Source organism: Perca fluviatilis, chromosome 10 (genome assembly GCF_010015445.1).
Source record: "Perca fluviatilis chromosome 10, GENO_Pfluv_1.0, whole genome shotgun sequence".
Lineage (NCBI taxonomy): Eukaryota > Metazoa > Chordata > Actinopteri > Perciformes > Percidae > Perca > Perca fluviatilis.
Genome location: NC_053121.1, coordinates 17,044,313 through 17,061,856, shown reverse-complemented (window position 1 = coordinate 17,061,856; position 17,544 = coordinate 17,044,313). Strand labels below are relative to the sequence as shown.

The 17,544-nt window shown below is 44.3% G+C and overlaps 2 protein-coding genes across 2 annotated transcripts; both read right to left on the bottom strand.

Annotated features, from left to right (window-relative positions):
- Positions 1-866: 866 nt before the first annotated feature.
- rhogd (ras homolog gene family, member Gd) lies at positions 867-4,577 on the bottom strand. Its single transcript, XM_039813921.1, has 2 exons — positions 4,494-4,577; positions 867-3,890 (listed from the first exon to the last, which is right to left on the bottom strand). Exon 2 carries the CDS (start codon positions 3,859-3,861, stop codon positions 3,286-3,288), a length of 576 nt encoding a protein of 191 aa, XP_039669855.1. The 5' UTR covers positions 3,862-3,890; positions 4,494-4,577; the 3' UTR covers positions 867-3,285.
- A 1,648-nt stretch (positions 4,578-6,225) lies between these two features.
- On the bottom strand, positions 6,226-16,107 carry fhdc2 (FH2 domain containing 2). The gene is given in 13 exon segments (XM_039814049.1): positions 6,226-8,899; positions 9,118-9,282; positions 9,367-9,484; positions 9,903-9,973; positions 10,369-10,476; positions 10,720-10,790; positions 11,098-11,198; positions 11,470-11,555; positions 11,793-11,895; positions 13,998-14,059; positions 14,163-14,503; positions 14,506-14,748; positions 15,885-16,107. Coding segments are annotated over 12 exon segments (3,315 nt in total). The 5' UTR covers positions 14,630-14,748; positions 15,885-16,107; the 3' UTR covers positions 6,226-6,934.
- Positions 16,108-17,544: the final 1,437 nt, after the last annotated feature.

Sequence of the window (17,544 nt, the reverse complement as noted above, 5' to 3'; positions counted from 1 at the left end):
GAGGAAACTGCTTTCAGAAATACTAAAATATGTCCTACTACTTTCGCATCTAAAAATGGATCGCCTTAAGCGACCGGTCTCATTAGTCCACCTGATTTAGTTAATGCAGAAAGCAACAGTTCTCTCTCATCTCACTACTAAGTTGTGCCTCCTGAACGTTTTTATAACTCAAACTTGAACTTGAGTTCACTGAAACAATACATCAAGCCCTAAGTGATAACATTTTTACAGGCTGTAAACATAAATTCAGCATTGTTTTGGTTGTAAAACATTTAGACAAACCGCAGAGGAAATGGACTCTAAATGTTGCTGCTGCAGTGAGGTTGTTATGAGCCTTTGGTGGAGTTCAACACATCTGTCATTTGTCAGAGCCACCACCCATAAAGGTCAAGGGAATTTTTCAGAGTGAGCAGCGTGCTGGGTTTTTAAGCTCTTGTGGGTGTCTGCGTAGTTGAATGATGGCCCTGAAAACCGGATGGGTATAGACCATTAACTCCAAATGTACAGAAAAGAAGAAGAAAAAAAACAGGCTTTAAAGAATAGTTTTCATTCTGGATAATATGGAGCTGCGCTAGAGGGCTGTGTCCATCTAGTGTCCGGACATGGTAATTGAAATAGCATTAACATGAAAGTAAATATGTATTATACAGGAGCATAGTGTGGTTTCCTGAGCTGAAAATACAAGTAGCTGTGTGTAAATGTGTGACTAAGTTCTCAGCATGACTTTGTTCTTCCATTGTTACCCTACAGCTGTGCAGTAATGTGCTGATTATGCTTAATACTAGTCTTTTATCTAGTCACCAAAACAGCATGAAAGAAAATCACTTTAAAAAAAAAAATAATAATAAAAAAAAAAAAGAAAACTGTCTGGTTTTAACCATTTTATTTGGCATAATTTAAAATCATCTCACTGTTAGTTCATTTATACAAATATGCTTTTGTTATATATAAAACAATTACAAAACAGATTTCTACAAATCAAGTTCCCAGTGTAAAAGCGTAGTACCACGCACACGGCAGCATACAGCTCCGGGACACAGTCGGAGAGCCCCACAGGTGTATGTTCCACTTCAACAGCATTATCTGAGTGAAATCAGGACATGGAAAAGAACAAGCTCACGGCAGTTGACAGTTTGACATATTGTGCACTTAACATTCAACCCTCCACACACCGATCTGGTAAATTCTCACACATCCTTTGGCAGATTTCAAACCGCATCACTGTTGTTACACAAAATCTCCCGCTCGTGTTGCGCTTCGGTTATTCTAGACTTTACACAGGCCAGGATCTAGGTTGACATAATATACCCCGCTTGAGTGAGTAAATTAATGATTACTATAGTAAAAGGGCTGCTGTTATTACTGGCAGCTGAAAGCACAAATGAGCAATCAGTCATTACTAAAATATTTTATAAAAACGAATAAAAGTCTTCAGATGTGACAAGGCTCGTTCCACCAACGCAGCTCTTGCTAACCGTATGTGCAAGTTGTGCTAGTGCCTTGCCCTCACTGCACCATGCAATGCAGGGATGTAAACCACAATCTGTTCAGAGCTGCGGGCCACAAGCACTATGCTGTGTTTCAAAAATGCACACAGACTTGCCGCACAAGATGTCAGTTTAACACCTGTGTCTTACAAAAGGGGGCTGTAAGAAGAGTGTTTACTGGCAGGAACAAAGGCAGAAAGCTTCTGAAAAATTACAAAAATGAAACCCAGAGATGGTTGGACCTGCATTTGAAAGGTTTCGTGGCACTTGCATCAATATAATGAGAACCTCTGACAAAGGAGCACTGCTGGTCTTTGGTTTAGATAAGGCACCTGACCAAATAAAAGGCTCCAAACATATGGTAGATAAACTGCTAGTACATGGGAGAAAAATGAAGGCAGCTATGACACGGTGCTTTTCCAAGATGAAATGTTTTCCTGAACCAAAGATATATAGGAAAAGAGGTGTATATAGCCTAGCACAAGCCAGTTAAAACCTATTCTTGTATTATATACTAGACTGAATCAATTAGGCAGTGGTCATAGTCGGTTGGCCTTACATGTAAGGCAATAATGTAAATGACAAATTGAGCATTATGGAGTTGTGGTTTATCAAATATGAGTATTAACTATTACACACAAACATCTTACTGATCAAATAAACATAAGCTATTACAAAAAATATCTTCAACTTTGGCCATAACCGCACTCGTAGGTTAAAAACACTTGAGGAAAAAAAAAAAAAAACATTTACAGAGTAAATTCAACATAATTAGAGAAAATACAGTCTCTTTGACTCCCACCCTGTCAAAAAGTAATTCTTAGGCATGTTTTAATGGCACTCGGTGTGAGCCTCAAAAGTTAAGACATAGACAGAGGAGAGCTCTACTATAACCTGACTTCCTGATATGCCAGCTTGAGAATTCCTTTACCAGTGTGGGTTAATTTGGCAGAGGCCTTACGACACCTGCCTCTCTATTACTGAAGAGGGTAAATGGTCGGCTGCTTTCAATGGGTCCGGCTTATCTTCAAAGGCCTACTGGCTCGTCATCCATGTGTGGCAGTGAGAGAGCAGTGCAAGAGGCTGGAAAGGCAGCCTGCCAGACAGCTCTAACATGCCAGACTGAGCACAAGGGGAACTGCAGCTCGAGAGTTTAACCTCTAATCTGTGCATATTGGTTAAGGGGTACTGGCATTTGTCCGGGAGTCATCACACCATGTCTGGACTCAAGATGCTTGAAATTAAAATTTGTTCACCCTCTACTTAGCGGTTTATTATATCTAAATAGGCAAGTGAAAGCATTTTAGATGGTGATGCTGCTTGAGACTCATGAGATGCAACCTAGGTGAGAGTATGAGGTAGTCATTATTTCTCCACCTGAACAAAGGCAGATCTCTTCTCTCCAGTCAAACAGGGTAGCTTGGTTGGTTGGTTTGGATGTTATTATGGCTTGTGACAACCATGATCAGCACTTTATAAGGCAAAGCAGAGAAGCTATAAATCTAGAACAATGTAAAATTGGAGAAAAGTGTAAATATCAAAAGTTAAAATGCAAGGGAAATAGGAGTTGGTCTGTTGCCCCCATTTTGGCATAGTCACTTTGGTGATGATGGCAACGGAGTGAAATCCTCCAGGAGATGAATAAGGAAGAGAGGAGTAACAGAGGAGCTGAAAACAAAGTCTAAACTGCCTGAGATGGTATGGAGGCAGCCAGATGGCGACGTTTGTTCCTCAGCCTTCCTTTGCATCTATGGATCTCCATCATCCCTCTCCACAGTCCAAATATGGGAACCATTTATTACAACAGCACACACTTCTTGGGGCTCTTTTTCGTGACTGGATACAACACTGCCTTCACAGCTTCCGCAAACACCTCCCTGACACCATCCTGCAGAAGAGCAGAACACTCCATGTATTTAACAGCCCCAATCTGCTTGGACAGGGCGTTGCCCTGCTGCTGGGTAGTAGGAGCCAGGCCCTGCTCCTTCAGCTTCTTCACTGTTTCTGCATCGCCCCTCAGGTCCCTCTTGGTGCCCACCAGCAGGATGGGCACGTTGGGGCAATGATGAGACACCTCGGGATGCCACTTGTGCCTAACATTGGCATGGGAGGAGGGGCTGCCAATGGAAAAGCAGATGATGAAAACATTGGTCTGGGGATAGGAGAGCGTGCGCAGGCGGTCATACTCCTCCTGGCCTGCTGTGTCCCACAAGTTGAGACTGACAGTGCGGCCGTCTACGCTCATCTGAGCGCTGTAGTTGTCAAACACTGTGGGAATGTACTCTTCGGGGAAGGCATTGGTGGTATAAGAGATGAGTAGGCAGGTTTTACCGACTGCCCCGTCACCCACCACCACACACTTTATGGTCTGCATCCTGCCTACGACCACTGGGGCTGCAGCACCTGACAACAGAAAAAAAATGGCACCTGGGTAACTTATAAATGCAATACTCATGCTCTGCGAGGCTAATATAAGCTTTTCAACACCAGTGATAAGAGGATGATTGCCGGCCAGTAATTTTGCGATAGCAGTTTCTACAGAAACACAACTTTTCACCCAATTAGCAGACGAGCTAACCACCGCCGACGTTAGCTCATCGACGTAATTAACGTTACATAGGTTAGCTCCAATTTCAGCCATCCACTAATAAACATTGTCTGGAAAGTTTACAGAGCCAAGTTAACCATAGTCTTTGAACAAAGGACAGCGAGCGAATCTATAGTGAGACGCTGATTTCCCGGTGTTGATTTCGCACTGTTCACTTATGATACTAGGCGTTCCCCCGGTGGCTAGCATCAAGCTAAGGAACTAGCGCATTTAGTGGCTAACAAGCTAGCTAGTTAGCAAACAAGTTGAAAGTTTATTGGCACGCCACTTCCCAAAAAGGTCTGTTCCTAGCCCAATAACCTCCCACAGGTTTCTCAAAAAATCTATTCCCTTCTAACATATGTCCTAGAAGTAGTTATTTACAGTAACAGTGAAATGTAAAGGATTTTGTGACTTACCGCCACTTGTCTTTCGATCTCTTTTTGCCTGGTATAGTCAATCACAGCCGCATCCGGGGAGCTGTCCATTACGTAAAAATCGACGTACGGAAACAATGCAAACTGGTAGTTGTAGTTTTATTTGGCCACAGTATTTTCCGTGACACTAGATGGCGATGTACATCCATGTGTTACCTGTTTTGCTTTCCTGTGATTTTCTAATTTCCATTTGACCTGTGTTGAAAACAGTCTGTGCAGACCAGCACGAAACACTCGAAGTTAACAGCACGTTTATACGAATTTCAACTTTAAGATTTGGCTGCAAGTGTGCTGACAGAAAATAGCCTAGTGTGAGAATAACAAGACATGTTTTATTATTGAGAGCTTTCATATAAAATCCCAATATTTTAGCGTAGCAATACTCTATTAGTCTACAAGTAGCCTATAAGAAAAAATATAATTAGAAACAAAATTAATGTACTCATGCAATGGCCCCCTTAAGTGTTATTTTTGATTTACTGATACATTAACATGTAAACAGCATTTTCATGTTGTAGTTGGTCGAAGTGGAGCTCATGTTAACTATATTATAGACTCTTGGGTAGCTGTAACAATGCTTCATATTTCATATGATGAATATTAATTGATATCATTGATTGATTAAGATTGTAGCTGTTTATTACATCTAAATAGGCAAGTGAAAGCATTTTGATGGTGACGTTGCTTGAGACTCATGAGATGCAACCTAGGTGAGAGTATGAGTGTCATTATTTCTCCACCTGAACAAAGGCCGATCTCTTCTCTCCAGTCAAACAGGATGGTTGGTTGGTTGGTTTGGATGTTATTATGGCTTGTGACATGATCAGCATTTTTGTAAGGCAAAGCATAGAAGCTAGTGAGGGAGGCTGTTCCTGAATTTTACCAGTCTGTTAACATTTCAGAATAAGTCTAAATGCTCTGACTTTATCCTTTCTATTGAACTTGCCACATTATCGACAAATGCCAGTGTGTCAGTGTGTATGCACACATACCCCACATTTAAAGACTGTAAAACAATCCTGTCTCCTGGTCCTTAAAGCCCATATATCACTTATTCAACTTCAGACAAGTAATTATTCTCACTAAGCCAGTGCTTTCAGATCAATGCAGAATACATGAAGGCAGCTAAAAGAGGCACCACTTTAGACTACTCTGTCCTGCACCCCTGGAGACCCGTCGATGATGTCACCTCTATACACTGAGGCAGGTTAAGAGGCCAGCACTGACCGACAACCGGACACTCAAGAACACAAAGAGGCACCGGTTTATTGCCTTTCCCAAGAGGTTCTGGCGTCACTGCAGCCTATAAAGAGAGAACTCCCACTGGGACCCTACACCCACAGTCACCCTCCACCCCAACCCTTGCACCCCACTATTCTGCCAGGAGATTCCCCGGGACGTCTGTAGCATTTCCATGACAACAGCCACCGACAGAGATGGGGGTGACTGTGTCAAGAGATGCAGCAAGAGGGAGTTCAGACGAGAGGGAGAGAGTAAAATGAGGGGGACAAGAAGACAGAGAACAGCAAGATGCAAGAACAGCAGTTAATAAGGAAGAGTGGGGACCTTAAAAGTGAAAGCTCTCAAAGCAAGTGCTCCTCTGAATCAAGACTGAAGAACAGATGTAAATATATATCAACAACAGACACGTACTTTTTAATTTACCTGATGAGTTCCTTTCTAAGAGACAGAAACTACTATTCAGAACACCATCTTTATTCATCCAGTCTTTTTTTTTTATTATAAATCCAAATAATACAGTGAATAACAACCAATGCTATTCAATAAAGTTATAGAATCTTTTGATACAAAAAATGACAAAAATCAGTTACAGTAATCATCTCCTTGCGGCCTATTCTTCAGTTTGTAAAGTGCATCAGAACAATGAGGCCTCTCAACAAGAGGATAAACAGTTCAATATTGTACCGAGTTCAGTTCGGACTGTAAGACAGCCAAGTGTGGAAAACATTTGGACAAAACTATTTTACAATTTTTTTCAAAGCACACTTGGCACAGACTAGGACTAGTCGTAACTAGGAGTCATGTCACTTGGTGGTGTTCTACTGACTGTTTTACTGCTGTTCTATATATGAATAGTAGTAGTAAGATGCGTGGTCTTGTGGTGTCCTATTGCCTGCAAAGGACACAAATGGGTGTACAAAGAGGTAGGATTTATTCTGCTATTGGGTGAAGCACATCAGATAAATTGTCCCATTTACTCCCAGTGCAGCTCCCTCTCACATATGTCGAGCCTAAGCATTCACAACTACATACAAATTTCATAAAAGTTGACCAAGAGCTGATTAAGACCAAAAATCTGACTGATGACTCACACTCTTTATGAATACCCACACTGTTGACATTAGACTCAAATCCATAAAAGGCATGAAAAGTGTGAAAGTGCAAGCACTTATTCACTCCCATCACTTCCACATTGGCGGAGCTGCAGTGGCTCGGGGGATTTTGGGACCAGGTATCCGTGAAGCTGTAGGAGCTTTAGAGCTAACCACAGAGGTGCTTGTGCTTGTTGTCTTGGCGCTTTTATTTCGGGCAGCAGATATGACAGCCGTGCGTATGGTCTTGGCGGTGGCGGAGGACGGGCTGTGGGCAGTGCGAGGCAGGGAGGGCGCCTGAGTCTCGGAGTTCGGGGCGAGTCGTTTTGACACACGGAGAGGAGTTCCTCTGACGAAGGCTGGCTGGGTGATGCCCGAGACCTTCTCTGGTACGGATCTGTCTGAGGTCCTGCGGGTTAAGGAGGGCTTCCCTGAAGTCTGTGGCTCACTTACAGTCCTCTCCCGTGTGCTATTACTGCGTTTCACCTCTGTCTGAGCAGCGGCAGGCTGCGTGATAGGAGAGGAGCGCATGGATGTGCTGCGAGGACTAGACAGACGGCTGGGAGTGGGTGGGTTAGCGGGGGTTGGGGCTCCATTTGAAGGCTCCGTTTTGGAGCGCACCCTGGGAATGCCCGTGCTATTTGAAGGTCCCGCACGTGACACAAGTCCCCTTTTGGCCCCTATTCCACTACGCACAGGGATCTTCATGGTTCGACTCTCCTCCTTTGATGTAGGCGACACTGGAGTTGTCCCCGCTCGGAGGTCACCCTCCCTTTCTTTCCTCCATTTGGAACAGAGGCTCGGTGCGGGTCGGGGGAGTGGGGAGGTTGGGGGTGACAAGGCATCATAGGATCTGAGGCCTTTCACCAGAGTGTGGCACTCCAGTGTTTCACCAACACGGGAGTAAGGCCTTGGCGTCTCGCCCTCAGAACTCGGCAAATCGGAGTACTCCTCTCGCTGTGATTGGCTGAACTCTGGTAGACTGGAGGGCATCCAGTTCTTCTCCGCAGGTGTGGACGCCACTTCTGTGTTAGTGTGCTTTGTTAAGCCCTCATCAGGCGAGGGCATCGCACCACTTGTTGTTACGGTGGGCGTCTCTCTCGCCTGTGGATGTGACAGGACACTCTCTGTAGCATTTACAGATGATTGTGATTGGCTCTCAGATCTCTGGTACCTTAATGACCCAGTCCTGGTGTCACTGTGAGAAAGTATTCCACTTGTTTGAAGAGAGTGAGATACAGACTCGTCAACACAAGAAGATCCGTTAGATCTACTCTGAACAGGCCGGGTATTGTCTGTCACTGGCAGGCCAAACCTATGCCTGTTAGGGGGGGTCTGGTTTTTAACACCAAGGGCAGTTTTATCGGTGGGCATAGCAGCAGAGTTTGTGCAGGAACTGGGTGAAGATTCAGTGGTCATCGAAACCACGCGTTCATGTAAAATCTCAGATTTTTTTTCTAGTCCTGTTGTCTTCGACTGGCCGTGCACCACATACGAAATGCTCTCAGGCCCTTTCTGCTTGACTGGGAAGCCACGTCCATGCTGAGAGTGACTAAATATGGAAACGTGCGAGTCCTGAACTGCTTCCCTGCTCCGGTTAGTTGCTCGGCTATGCTGAGACCTTCTCCCTCCACCCAAAACAGGTTCTTGGTCGATAGGGGAACACGTGCCATCAGTCTCTGGGGAGCTACAAAGCACAGCGGTGGTCTCATGGTCAGAGGAGCTGTTGGAGTGGTAACTGGCGGACGTGGGACTGCTGCCCAGCTCAGGGTAGTTTTTAAACATGGAGGAGTTGTGGAGATGGGTGTCGTTGTGGAAGTAATGGGAGTGCCGGCGGGACTCAGAGGCTCTTAGGCTTCGTCGACTCCAAGTGTAGCTCAAGTTCTTCTCCAGCAGTTTCTCAAGCTCATCTGGGTTCTCCTGACTGTGAGGCTCTCTGGCAAGGCTGAGGCCCAGGTCCAGCCCCGTACAAACAGCCAGAGAGCGGCGCTTTTCCCCCATCTCACGCTGACGCTCCAGACGTTTCTGCTCCTTCAGCTCCCGCTCTGCATTCTCCTGTAGAAAAGGGAAAGAATCATTCGTTAGAGACGCTTAGTGCCGAACTGAATCTATACTATTTTGTTTTGACAATGTACATGTTTTAATCAACAAATATTTCCACCAGTGAAAAATGTTTGCTGTGTTATACACTGTATAATTTCATGTGATTTGCAAACTGAAAACCAATTAACACATTGTTTAATATATTTGCCATCAATCTTTAGAAATCAAACCTGGACAGCTCTTTGGAAGCGGAGGCAAAACGAATGGAAGACCCTGCAAGCCTCCTCTAGTTTGAAGGTGCTGTCATCTTCACAGAAGAACTCCACTAGAGCCTGACTAGACATCCTCATGCCCTCCACTTCATCCTCTGCCTCCTTCAGACGCTCCTCAGCCACCTGCACACAGGCAAAGTTTACACAGTCATCTTTTGAAGCAAGTATATATGTAATATGTAATATATTACAGACTACGTTTTATACCTCTAGGAAAGCTTGTGTATGCTGCTGAATCTCTGCCTCATTATGGATGTTTGCCTTGAGTGCCACCACTCTGCTCTTTAACTTGGATAAGTCTTCCAGCACAGACTCCTCACTCAACCTGCAGAGGAGAGGACATATACAAATAAACAATTATAATAAGAACTGTACAGAAATAGCTGTGCAATATATCTTTAAAAAGGGTCTCATAACCAAAAATCGGTAATAAATGAATGCAAATGATCCAAAGTTGTAAAATATATTGTAAAATGGACTCCATGAATTCCTTAGCACAAGCAGAAAAACTCTCCTGCAGAGCTTAAATATCAACTTGGAGTATCAGTGTTGTCATGACCCACTTTCTCTCAGGCAGCTAGCTATTGCTAACAGCTGGGTGCCTTGTTCTGATGCAACAATGCAATAGATTTACATGATTTTTGTTTAGCAGCCTGTTGGGGTGTACTGATGTTATTAAACAGGGCTCGTATATTCCCTCAGACACCATCGCTGTAGGATCTGAGTTTTGGGAAGAGACTGACCTGGAGGCGGAGCCAACATGGCCTATTTGGCTGGGAAATGACAGTAAACTCTGGTCCTTTTTCACAGCTTCCTGTGGAGACAAGCACAAATGATTATCCAGCTATTGTTTCAAAAGAAGCAACATGTCATTTGCTAATGTTGACAAAATCATATGCTTGGCGGAGCAGTTGAGCTTGAGAGGCTACTGTTTTCCAAACACTTTGTAGTCAGAAACGATTGTTTCTTGCAAAAACTGTGCTAAAAGTAATTTTCTCTAAATGTTTTCAACCAGAAATACACACTTTTTAACTTTAGAAGTCCAGCTTTTTACAACTACCTTTACACAATGTACATCCTCTTCATAAAGAATAGTGTTCAAATGAAAAGGAAAAAAATTAGATGACTGGCACATACATAGCTGTGTTCTCTTACTTGCTGTGTTTACTCTAATTGGGTTTTATAGGAGGTTTTCTTTTCAGATCTTACCATAGCTACAAAATGCAGCAGATTCATGCCTGGCTTGTTGGCTTTTGTGTCAGCCAGTTTGAGCAGCGATGAAATTCGGAAACCAGCGGCGTTCCCTGCATATCCACCCTAAGAGGCCACATGCAAGGTTAGAATAACACATACACACACACACATACACACACACACATGTGACAACTTTAAACAAACAATGATACAAAACCCAGGTGCACGTCAGAGCGACGCCCCTGAACACACACCCAGACCCCTAAAGACTGGTGTATTGTACACAGATAAAAAGGACTGACTCCGCTTTGTCTGGCTAAAGAAAAGAAAAGAAAAACAAATAAAATAAAATAAAGACGCACTCACAGCGTTCATATAGTTGCCTGCTTTCAGCACCAAGCGAAGGATGGAGTGTAATTCAGGACAGCTCAGCAGTTCTAGGAGAGAAGACAGGAGATTCATTATTGTGCTTCAAGGCTGAGGAATAAATGGGGATGGATGTGTACACAGCTGACGTCAAGGCCTTAAAATGAGTCCGCAACACTGAAGAACTGATACTCGAGCTGACTGGTGAACTAAAACTTTTATGTCATAGATATGTAGGCTATTCTGAATCCTAATCACATTTGAATTGTAGGTACAAACTTTACCACTCTATACCAATTCTAAATAGGAGCACTGAAAGGAGACCTAGATCTTTATAGTGGTGTTGTGCACATGACAGCTCCCTGCTGTTAACGTTACCTCTGGCCGCCTCCCTCAGACATCTGGCTGCCACACAGAGAGAGGTCACAGCGGGGTCAAACTCTTGTTGCAGGATCATGGCATCCAGACGTAGCCGAAAACTAATGGAAGAGGAAAGAGGGGGAATATGGATGGATGGATGGATGGATGGATGGATGAATGGACAGGGGGTGAGTAACGGACGATGGAGACAAAAAGGCACTCCTGATCAATCATCAGTTAAACAAGGCCACGTCATCACAAAGTGAAGCATGTGAGTAAGGACAACTGTCACGTAAAAATAAACAAGATAAAGGGGAATTTTCAAAAAGTTGGAAAGTACTGTTTTTTTTTTTTCTGGTCACTTTATCTGATCTAGGACTAAAGTTGTACCTGGGGACTTCCACCAACAGCAGCAGGAAAAGATCAGGCTCTCCAAGCCAGCTCCGCTCCCCACTGAACCTCCTCAGGCGGGACTCCTGAGAGAGAACACATAGCGAAGTCAAATATGGGAAGCAGCTTCGATTTAAAAAAACCTACATGCCGTTAACAGTCAATCCTTATCACCATCAATATCTTTCAGCGTGATCCTTCCCGGAAACAGAGCACATCATACGACATGGTGCATTGGCAGAGCCAGATGACGAGTAAGAGAAGAGGGGAGGGGGGTTGTCACTGTTGTATTTGTATGCCAAAAAAAACAGAAAACAATTTACCTCGTCATTGTCAGGCAGCAATTTGCAGAGCTCTGTGAGTTTCTCTACTCCGTAACGGCCCCCAGCACCGTGCCTGATATCCTCAACTATCTCCTTAGCAGGCCTGCAGAAAAATGACAACACACGTTTTTTTTGTTTTTTTTCAGCCTGACTCCCCACGAAGAAAACTCATGTTTGTTTTGCTTTAATCACATATGTTCAGGCTTATCCCATTCTTATCAGTCAAAGTGTTGGGGAGAGAGGGTTGGTTGACGCCACACTGGCGACACAAAGTGGCATATCCACTTGGCAAATAGAAGGCAGACGTGCAGAGAAAATGTCTGAAAGGCCTTGAGACGTCAAGGTGAAAGAAGAGAAAGTGAACTGACTGACCCCTGACTTACTTCCTCTAAGTGACACATCTGTCCAGCAGTTTTCCATTATCCCCTCCCCTCCCCTTCCCTCCCTCCCCTCCCCCTCATCTTACAGCCCATCACATGCTCATACTCCATTATGAGCATGCTACTGTGTGGCCTACTCTCCTCATTCATAGCTCCACATTTTAGACATCAACAGTTTAGGGTCTACCTATAAAGACATCTAAGACATCATTTTTCTTCTTCTTCTAACTCCCTTTCAAAACGGAAACGCGGTTTTACACTCTAATTGTGTGCTGTGTTATCTGTCCCAACTAGTTCTACTGACAACAAAACGCTGAGTAAAAGAACATATAGACAGAACTATCACATGATGAAAAGATATTGAAGTGACTACTCAGACACTTACAATACAAAACTATATTTTGTTTAAACTACACCCACAATTCAACAGTAGCTCTGTCTGTGTTTAGAACAGCAAGCAAATAAGCTCCCAACAAGACAAATGTTTGTGTGCACAAGAGGCTCTTTTCACATAATGGCTTTCCCTACAAGTCTTGACAAATCTGGTTTAGAAAAGAACCGCTCTTCAGTTGAGTCTCCGTGAACAATTCACGCACACGTGGAGACATGACAATATAGCAACTCAGCACTTATTTTCCATGTCTTTGTATTGTTATTTCTACCTGCAAATGTTGCACAGGGCATGATTTTCAACATCGCAACGTTAATGAGAATGTTTCAGACATTAAGCTGTGTGTAAGTATGCTTTAACGATTATTAAAAACAGCCCTATTCATTTAAAAAAAGCGCAGCTTTGTTTGAGCCAGGCAAGCATGCTAAGAGGCTTTAGGGGATGGATGAATATGACAAGCCACCAGTGGGGTCTCTCTCTGTAGGGGGCTGCTTTATACATTAGACACTCTTTAAGGGCATCAGCAGGTGTCAACTCTGACTTCTCAGGCTTTACCCGGCCAACCTCATACAAGACCCCCAGTCCTGCTGCTCAGTTTGCACCCTCCCCTGCACCTGTCCCATGCAATATACTTGTGTCTCCTCCCCGACACCAGACATCCTCTCTCTTGATGAGACTTCACACTTCTGACACACACCAACCCATCTTTGACATATGGCCACACACTTCAGCTCAACTCAAGTGAAGTACTGTTCCCCAGGGCCCTGCTGTACACACTTCTGTTTCCTGCTCTTAAAACTACTTTCTTCTTTTTGACTGATAGTGACCTCCTGCAAATGTAGACAAAAAGGCCAAAAGCTGAAATGGTTCAAGTGCAACACATTGTTAACATGACGCATCAGATCTCTTTAGGGGCTGCCATTGTTGTTTTGAACAAACAGTCGCCCAAGCACACACACCTAAATCACGCCCATAGCTGCCAGTAGCTCCTCACAGGACGCTGATTGGTCTGAAACGCTGCTTGTTCAGACACAAACGCATTACTTGAAGCCTGACAAGATGGATTTGTGTGATCTTGTGATCCCGCGATTCTTGCACGATCTAGTGTTATCGCGAGAATCCAGCTGCCGTGCAAGGTATGCACATTGTTACAGGAACAGGGCTGTAACTTACAATCGTTTTCATTATTGATTAGTCTGCCAATTACCCAAACCAAAAGATATTCAATTTACAGTGATACAAAACCTAAAAAAGCAGCAAATCCTCCCATTTGAGAAGCCAGAACCTGCTAATCTTGCCACTTTTGCTTTAAAAAAAATGTATGAAACAAGAATCAATTATCAAAAAAAGAGTTGCTGACTAATTTTCTTGTTTATCCACTTATTGATAAATCAACTAATTGTTTCAGCTCTAGTTAAGAAGAAAGAAGCTTACATCTTGAACTGGCGTAGAAATATTCCAATGTTCATACTGCGTTTGGAGTCCAACAGGGAGATCTGTAAAGAGGCGAAGGACAAAATTGAGGGGAAGAAAAGTGCAAGAAATCTTACGATCTTTAAACAAGGCTGACAAATATCACCGCTATCCTCATGAGCTGACCTCTTCCGAGCTATCCTGGGGGGATCTGCTGCGCAGCAGAGTGGACCGCCGTCTCAGGGTGCCGGTTCTGTCCTGAGGCTTATTGTCCCTCTGACCAAACAGCTCATCCAGAGAATGGAGGTCTATGGGGAACTCATCCTCGCCCGAGGCCGCACCATTCCACACACTCTTCCTCCCTTCAACCTTCTCTTTGGGGATGCGCTCCCAGTTCAGCTTCCTCAGCCGACTCCGACGGGCACTGTCCGCCCGGCTAAAAGGCGAAGAGGACCCAGGCGGAGGTGGGGGCGGAGGAGGAGGCGGAGGCGGAGGTGGTGGAGGTGCTAGGGGAGGCGGTGGAGGCGCACCAGCACTGGACGCGGCTCCATGGCTGTCACTTCCACAGTGTCAGGGGCAGGGGCGGGAAGGGCAGGCTGTGTTCCATGAAAGGCACGAGATTCCTTGATGGCCACAGTCAGGTTGATGAGCATAGAGGCTGTCTGGGTTTAAGAGGGAGGGAGGGGAGATAGCGGGCGAGCAGTCTCTGCGCAGTCAGTCAGTGACTTCTTTCCCCTTTACAGTGAGCTCTAGGTCCATCATTAGTTCCAGCCTATAACAAGACATCACAAAATCTCATCTTAGACAATATTTGACACCGAGAGAGAGAATCAGTGTTATCCCAGAGTTTTCTAACAGCAAGTGCCCACTTTAACTGAGGCTGATGAGCTCACCTGAGCTAGTCTGACACCTGGCCTCACTTCTCCTTTCATTAGCGTGACTCCGGTACATTGACTGATATAGCTGGGGCTGAACGTGTAACCCCTGGTTCAACCTACAGTGGAAGTTCAAGGCGTTTTTGGGAAAGTACTAGCTGAGCAAGATGAGCTTTCCTCCTCTGTAGGCTGTTTAAACAGCTTGTCCCATCCTGTTCAGTTTCACCTCACTGCATGCACACACACACACACACACCTCTGCCTTCTAATTAGATTACATGGAGACCCCCACAGGCAAGGAGATGCACGGTTAACCACAGAGATGAGAAATAGAGGGTCTGCGACTTCAAAAATCGTGACTTTAAATATCCTTTCCTCGTTATGGGGAGGTTCACATCTGAAAGTCATGGTTGCACATACTTGCACCAGCAAGTTCTAAACAGGATTAGTGATGCAGTATGAGTCAGAGGTTTCAGGTGTCTGGTTCAAGGAAAAGTCTTTCATCATGACATGGCTTAGCATTTGGCCCCAAAACACATCCCCTCGTCCTCTCTCGCGCAATTAATAAGAATTACAATTTATGGGAAACGGACGCGCGCGATTGCCAAGCTGTTCCATAGAACGCCGCACGAGCGCGCTGCAAAAACCGCCCCCGGTGATCTCACCCTCCATCATTTTACGAGATCTGTATCTTGCCAAGGGAAAAATGATTAGATAAATCTGGTTGTTCAAGAGCTTATATAAAAGGATGAAGAGTAACGGGGAAAGATAGTTGTCAATTAAATGAAAAGAAAAAAAACCCCGCTACATTTACTTACAGCTATGATAACTTCATTTAGGAAACTTTTTTTAATGTTGACATTTTGGTTTCCAGCTAACAAAACTGGTAACTTATAACTCGGTGGTTTATCCCTGTGAATTTTAGGTTCACCTTACATTGAAAGTTATACCTCAATTAAAAGGTTGACAAAACATTGACAAGTAATTTTCATTTCTCTGAATCAGGACAACCCAATTAAGTTATTTCACTTACCTGCCGTTAGCGGAACTGAGAGGTAAAACACACAAACACCGAAAAAAGCTCGCCGTTTAATTGTACAGGAGACTTCGATAAATGTACGCGTCAATCTCAGTTTTTTGTTTCCTTTATACCGGTGACTTGTGCCGCTCCACTCGCTGCAGTCCTGTTTTCCTTTCTCAACTTGCAGGGAAACTTCCACAGTCTATCAGGAACGCGCAGACGCGCGCACCCGCTCGCTGATCTGCCTGTATCCTCCCAGTTTTCCCATGGGCGGATTTAGGGGTTTTCAGGTGGGAGTACATTCGATCTTAAATCCACTTTACTCCACTTTTAGACTATGGAAATGCTATTATGGGACTGAATGTCTGGTATGTTTGCCATGTTGAAAAAGAGTAAATAAAAGTATTTAGACACTCAACACAATCAATCATCAGAATATTTCAATATAGTATTTCTTTAACCTTTAGAGGAATTGTTTTAATGGCCTTGATACGGGGCTTATAGTGGCATTATTTTTAATGTTTGTCCAGATAAGATTGTACACGAAAGCTTGCTGTCAGGAGTTGTAGTGACAACCTGATAAGTCTCTATTTCAGGCTAATCATCATAGTGGGCAGGACTCTGATCTGTAATTGGTGCAGAAGGCCTTGATCAGGCAAAGAAGAGTATGCTATTGAGAACCTGAGAGAGGGAGCAGATGGCTATCAGACATGGGAAATGATGTCCGCATCTCCTCCCTGAACCATAGGTGAAAGCCAAGAGACCAGAAGTCCCTCTAGGGTGCTGAAATGGCCCAGGTGCTGGGATGTAGACCTATAACACCGACCTTTCATCCAAGGTGCTGGAGCGCCCCAGGCCCATGTCACCTGGTGCTCCGGAGTCCGGCTCAGGTAGCCCCTTTCACAGGCCACGCTGACAGGCAGTCGTCATCACTTCTGGGTTCTGCAGTAATTAGGGGGTTATGACCCCAAAGATCTGGCTATTGTTGTGTCTGTGCAGCAGGGCATGTTTTAGTGTTCCCGTGCCAGAATAAACCTCTCTCAGGAAACTTCACTTTCTATTCAGTCACTCAATTCTCAGAGTACAGTGCACTTCTCAGAATACAAGGAAATGCCATGGTGAGAGACAGCAGCTTTATAGTCCATAAAGGCCCTGAACAACCCTGCACAATTCCATATATTATGCTAGCATTCATGCAACACGGCCAATGTGACTTTGATTAATGAATAGTAAGGAGTTAACTTGGCATCCCTGACTTGTTTCACCAAGACAGTTAAATTGCAAGGAGACAAAAAAGTCTGTGATGTGTTTAGAGGCCCACTCCCAGCCGGTACCCCCCTTTGCATAACAGTGAGCTTCAGAGCCTGTGCTTCACTCGGCCCATTCTTTAGTGAATGAATGTGCATGAGGGTGCTCATGTGTACGATTTGTGTGTGCACCTGCGTGAGTGTGAGGGGGAATCCATGCATTCAAGTTAAATTGTGCTGCATAGACATCAAGGATTCAAGACATCTTAAAATTGGTGGATCATAACCCTGAGATTTGTTTGATGTTTGCTAAATTTTCCCTCAATGGAGAAATAATAAATACGGTTTAACAACAGCAACAAGTCTTTAGGAGCTCAGCACTTAGTTTGGTTGGGTGGTTGCAGCCATGCATCAAGTGTTAGCCC

Coding starts and splice junctions, on each gene's coding strand:
- rhogd (XM_039813921.1), bottom strand. CDS start 3,861: ATGCAGACCATAAAGTGTGTGGTGGTGGGTGACGGGGCAGTCGGTAAA.